This window comes from Azolla caroliniana, unplaced genomic scaffold, assembly GCF_043228905.1.
Source record: "Azolla caroliniana isolate FFs.n. ecotype wild unplaced genomic scaffold, voAzoCaro1.0.p SCAF_10, whole genome shotgun sequence".
Lineage (NCBI taxonomy): Eukaryota > Viridiplantae > Streptophyta > Polypodiopsida > Salviniales > Salviniaceae > Azolla > Azolla caroliniana.
In genome coordinates, this window is record NW_028230445.1 from 20,944,499 (window position 1) to 20,950,765 (window position 6,267).

Below are 6,267 nucleotides of genomic sequence, written 5' to 3' on the forward strand. Positions count from 1 at the left end.
CAATGCAAGGAGATTATGAAGGAACGTGAGATGCATGCTGAGATTGAAAGAACGGGACTGCTAGATGAAACATTTTTCTTGGATATGCCGAATATGAATAAGATTGGCTAGAAATATTATTTATCTCTACCTAGAAAGATTGACTACAGTCATTCGACATGGCTATACAATATTTGTTGTAATATTGGATTATCTTGTATATTGTCCACTTTAATTTTAATACCAATGGAGGATGGTTTTTTATGGAAAAAAAAAAAGGTTTAGCCTTTGTTTTCTTATGAATTGAGAATGAGGGTATATGGATATACTTGTCATGGGAAATAATGCTTTGTAAGTTAGTCTTAACATCCTTATGAAGTGTAACATTTTTAATATAGAGTACCAATTACATGCCAAATATATTCAAGAAACATGCTCATTAGATTAGATATTATCTAGCATCCATAGAGAGGCCAATATTGACCCATGGAGTCTTTTAATGTGTGTTTCGTTCCTACGAACGTATATTCATACATACTTTAAAACACAAACTCTCAATGTGTGAACGAAGCATACACATATGAGCTCAACCTTCTAGGTGTTATATTTAGTATGACACTCAAGTCATCGCTCCCGCTTAATATATCAACGCAGCTTTCATGAATTGCACTATATGCGGAGCTTATAAAAAGCAAGTGATATTCATCCTTTACTAGCCCTTCATTGCAATACCTTACATGCATGTATAGATTATAAATTGCATGGAGGGTTAATTCCTAAACTGCCTGTAATGCGAAAAGGACCTTTCAAGATTTTTGACTTGGATAAAAGATAACTTTTACCCCTCATTCTCCTTCATTGCATCCACCAAAAGCAAATTTCTTCCATGTAGCTTCGTTGCACACATTATTTGAGAAAAAAAAGTGTTTTCTATGTCACGATTATCTATTTTAATTAAGAAAACTCACATATTTCTTACGTACTAATATCTATTTATTAAGATGGATATATTTCTTCATTAGTGTGGTGATTAGGTGTGTGGTAATGTTAGTTGAAACTTGAACTTAATCTAATTCCTCAAGGATTCTACGATTGTGTAAAGTGAGGGGTAAGTGCTTTTATGTGGTGAGATATGGCATTGACTTTTTCATTGGAGAGTGACGCTTCCAATACATGGTTAGCTCACAGTGGGAAAGTCTACCCCTTATAACCCAATAGTGGCCCTTAGGAAGTGTAACACTCTAAGGTATGAGTCATGTTGGCCTTGGTCAAGAAACACGACCTAATAACTCAAACCAACTATAAGGTTGTTTGATGAAGATGAGCAAGTCATGCATTTGGCCCCTATATTTTTGTCACATTATCTAGTGAAGAAGTCTGAAATAAGCGGGGTTCAAACTTTAAATATAGCTCAAAGAACCCTATATATGAGGAGAGTGCGAGAGCAAAATGATCAAACCCTACTACTGCTGTTCTTAGGCAAGGTTCATGTTGAGACGAGAATGACCAATTCTACGTTCGGAAGTATGCATGTGCCATGCATATATATCCGAAGCATATCATACGAAAAGGCCACCCATGTCGGCCGAAGCTATGAACATTCTCGGACAGTGTTCATGTCCGAGACCAAAATGACCGGTGACCATGCATTTTATCCCGGGGGGCCCCTCTCAAGACCATACTATGAAAAGGCCATCGCCCTGGCCCCTAATAGGAATTTGGATTGGCCTATCTTTGGCCTTGATTTTGACTTTAAGGTCTCCTCCTAAACTAACTACCCCCACTGTGAAACCTAATCAAAGGCGGAAACTCCGGTGATGTGATCGTTTCAATGCAGAGATCTGTTGGTTCATTCCAAAAGAAACACCTACAGTGGAGAGAATACTTCAGAGATTCTTCCCTCTGGCTAGACAATGGCAACACTAAGGTAAGAAATCAACATTTATAATTATATGACCTATGTGTTGTTTGGTGTAGAATCATACATACTATGTTTATATATCTTGTGGGTTATGCCTCTTGGTTTTCTTGATTGTAGTATAGCTCTGCATCCCCTGACATTATTCACAAAAATACAAGTGAATCTTTATGGATCAATGGATGGTTCAATCCTTGTTGGGTAAATGCGGAGCTTAGAAGAAGAGATATGGTGACGCCCTCTACACATGAAGAGAAATCCTTTTCTCTGGAGAAAAAAAAGAATAAGCAAGAGTTGGGCTTTGTAGAGTTGCTTAAGGATTGTATTAGAAAGAAAGACATTTGTGGGGGTTGTAATCTACATGTTGATATAGTGAAGCAAGGGTTACTTGAAAGAAGTCCTTATATAGCTAGTTGTTTGATTAGTATGTATGCTAAATGTGGAATGCTTTTGAAAGCAAAGAAAGTCCTCGAAGAGCTTCCAGTTCGAAATGTTGTAATTTGGAATGCATTAATTTCAGGGTTTGCTCATGAGGGAGAATGTGATGAAGCATTTTTCTTCTTTGAAATGATGCAAAAAGAAGGACATTTTCCAAACAGCATTACATTCATTTGCATCTTGATGGCATGCGGAAGCACAAGAGCTATAAGAAAAGGTGAAGAAATTCATAGTGAGATAGTTCGGAGGGGTTTGTTGCAGGATAATATCGCACTTACTACTGCTTTGGTTGATATGTATGCCAAATGTGGTGTTCTTGACAAAGGTCGAGAAGTGCTCAATGGGGTTCCATTTCGAGATGTAGTTTCATGGAATGCTCTAATTTCAGGGTATGCAGAGATCCAATGCCACGAGGCAATGGTTTGTTTTGAAAGGATGCAGATGGAAGGAGTTTTTCCAAACGAGGTTACTTTTGTTTGCATCTTGAAGGCTTGTGGTAACAAAATAGCCATCGATGATGGGAGACGAATTCATGATGCAGTTATTCAAAGAGGACTGTTAGAGAGAAATTTTGTTCTCGGGAATGCTTTAGTAGACATGTATGCCAAATGTGGTATGCTTGAAGAAGCACAACATATACTTGAAGAGCTTCATTTTCGAGACATTGTATCTTGGTCTTCACTAATAGCTGGGTATGCTCAGGAAGGGCGTGGCCATGAAGCATTGACTTGTTTTGAACAAATGAAAAGGGAGGGTCTATTTCCAAACGAAATTACCTTTCTTTCTACTCTAAAAGCTTGTGGCAACGCAGGAGCTATTGGCAAAGGCAAACAAATTCATGATCAGGTTATGCATAGGGACATGCTGGAAAAAAATGTCGCACTTGGAAATGCTTTGGTTGATATGTATGCTAAATGTGGAATACTTTTAAAAGCACAACAAGTGCTTGAGGAACTTCCTGTTAGAGATGTAGTTTCTTGGTCATCACTGATTGCCGGATACGCCAAACATGGGCAATGCCATGAAGCATTGAATTGTTTTGAACAGATGCAAAATGAAGGTCTCTCTCCTGATGAGATTGCCTTCTTATCTGTACTGAACGCATGTACTCACTCTGGTAAAATGAATGAGGCACAAACATATTATGAAAGTATGAGTAAAAATTATGGTATGATACCAACAGTAGAACATCATACTTGTATAGTGGTGGTATTTGCATGTTCAGGGGACTTTGAAAAGGCAATGTCAATTATTAGAACGCTACCATCTTCTGATCATCCCCAAGTGTGGATTGCACTTTTGAATGCTTGTACAAGATGGGGAAATGTGAGTCTTGGGAAAACGGCTTTTGATCAAGCGATGCAATTAGATAGTAATCTTTCTGCACCTTATGTTATTATGGCGAATATGTATGCGGTTGCTGGAATGGGAGAAAATGCTAACGAAATTGAAGCCATGAGAATAACATGCAGCTCGGGAAATTTTTGCAAGTAACTTGTGGATCGATACAAGTAAAGATTTCTGTTTGCCTTCTAGCAGGGACTCAAATGATTCTCAAGGGGAAGATATCAATGCAAGTAGAGAGATTGCTCTTGAATCCTCATATAAAGGATATTCTGTAGGCAAATGTTTAGTGCCATAAACTGTATTAAGACATATTGGATGAACAGAAGGCATCCTCCGGCTATTGTTTGTGACTTTGTAAATATGAATAAAGGGGAAATTATAGATCTTGATATCTGGAGAGATTCAGCAAAGATGCACTTGATGATACCGTGAACTATGATGTCTGCCACTATCTCAAGTATCCCAATATTGCTGGAATTTGTGCCTTCAAAATGGAACGTCTGCACAGGTGTGAATATCACTAGGAAAACAAGTAATAGCTTGTTACAATCGATGAGTGATCGGAGTAGTGCATCAAAGGGAGGATCAGGTGGCACCAAACTCTGAATATGATTTACATAACAACAGAAATCTGGGTGATGATGTCTGTGATCTTTTTTCACAATATGTCATGCTTTGAGGTTAGAATTATAAATGATGTTGTATCCCTGTTTCTTTCCCGCATTTTATAGTTCACAATTTGATTTTTAAATTTTCTGTATATTTATTCTCGATTCATTCTCTTTATGTGTAGGGATCCATAGAGTGTTAACGGATCCACAGATCTGGATGGTGTTCTTGACATTGCAGGTTAGAATTTTTATTTTCTTATTTTTACTATTTCTACTTTTTCATGTATCAACATATAGCAAATGATTGTTTTACTGATGAAACTATTTTAAATTATAGTCTACAGAATATAAAGCATTGGTTTTCCTCCTCTTCTGATTTTTTTGTAGGAGCTGTACTAGGATGATAATAATATTCAACCTGCCACAAGGCATCATGCCAGTTCCTGCTTCATTTAAGCAAAAATGCGTCATATTTTGATTGATGACCCAAACCAACAGGTTCTGAAGCCATAAACCTGCAACTTATTTCTTCTGTTTTTATTTTTAAATATTTACTACTCTGTACGAATGGATTCTTGACTTCACGGCATACACAGCGCACTTGATAAAGCTAAACATGTCTAAACATGATGGTCGACAGTTTCCTTAAACATGTGGTATCTGTAGCGTATAGAAAAGAACTTACAGATCTGGTTCATACAAATGACACTTAGCAGAGTCATGGTAAGGAGGGTCAAATAGTGACCATTGATAAGAATAATTAACGTGTTGATGCCTTCGGAACAATATTTATCATTATCGTGAATGAAGCACTACCATCACTGCTGAAACCTCAAGTTAAAGAATCTTTCACGTGATTCCTGAGAAGTGGGATTAACAAATCCCATCCATCTAGATAACGACTGTTAGAAACGGTGATGGAACCAATATAAAATAAACTACACTTAAATGTTGAATATTTGGTTTGAATACATGCCACTACTACACTTTATTGACAAGATATTGTCTGAAGACCAACTACTCTTCAGGAGGAAATCTAATAGAGATTCCGTCTCTCATTCACTTGAGATTCGGCCAATCTAGGGGGGGCCAATCACATTTGGACCCCCCCCCCCCCTGCCCAAAAAAAAAAGAGAAAAACCCAGGAAATTTATGCTTGCCTGATCAATGTGTAGATGACTATCCCTTGAGAACAAGGTGATGAATTTCAGGTCTGATGTGAGAGATGGAGCACCTGATAATGCCTATTCATGAACCAGGAACCATGGATAAAGCAAGTACTTTGAGAATTGCTGTGCATAGAGTCCCACTTGAAGAAGTTGGACGAGCAGGTGCAACAATTGCAAAATCTTAGGGAGTTGATCATGAGCATTCACAATGACAAGTATGTAAGAAACAATAGAAGATGGTTTATTCTATTTAGATATATTATTTGACCACTCAGCATGTGACCAACACCATATCACTGTTTTTTTCCTGCATCCCCTGCTTGTCCATGCACCAGAACTTGACTATTTAGCCTCTTTTGTTATTGATTAAGAGACCCAGAGGGCAAAAGATGGGGCTGACAATATTGGTTATTCCTAATCCATGTGCACTGTTTAAGTAAATCAGCCTGACTATAATGAAGTAAATCATTGATTGGATGTACCTCAGCTTCGTTGAAGAGAATTAAAAAAGTGGATCCATGATGCACAGATTCGATCCCCATCATGTTTGTCCATCCATTTCTGCAGTTATGATTTCCACTCCATCTATCTTATGTTCTACTTCCATCAGTGATGAATCTATCATATGTTTCGTCACTACTATTTCTGAAGGTATCATTGAAACAAGATCGAGTCTTTGTTTTTAATTCTCTACTCGTCATTCTTTGTGTAGGGAAAATCTCGTTTTGATTTTATGTAGACAATCCCTTTTTGACAATACTTCTTTTATAGCAGGTTCTCTCTATGTTATACTAATGATTGTGTT

The 6,267-nt window shown here is 37.5% G+C and overlaps 1 protein-coding gene across 2 annotated transcripts; it reads left to right on the forward strand.

Moving 5' to 3' along the window:
• The first annotated feature begins 1,719 nt into the window (after nt 1-1,719).
• Nucleotides 1,720-5,324, forward strand: LOC147859531 (pentatricopeptide repeat-containing protein At2g13600-like). 2 transcript variants are annotated; one of them, XM_087326193.1, is made up of 4 exons: nt 1,720-1,906; nt 2,018-4,362; nt 4,476-4,531; nt 4,681-5,324. In XM_087326193.1, exons 1-2 carry the CDS (start codon nt 1,811-1,813, stop codon nt 3,827-3,829), a joined length of 1,908 nt encoding a protein of 635 aa, XP_087182319.1. In that variant the 5' UTR covers nt 1,720-1,810; the 3' UTR covers nt 3,830-4,362; nt 4,476-4,531; nt 4,681-5,324. The 2 variants fall into 2 exon arrangements, with proteins under 2 accessions (XP_087182319.1, XP_087182320.1); XM_087326194.1 differs by having other exon boundaries at nt 1,734-1,906; nt 2,023-4,362.
• Nucleotides 5,325-6,267: the final 943 nt, after the last annotated feature.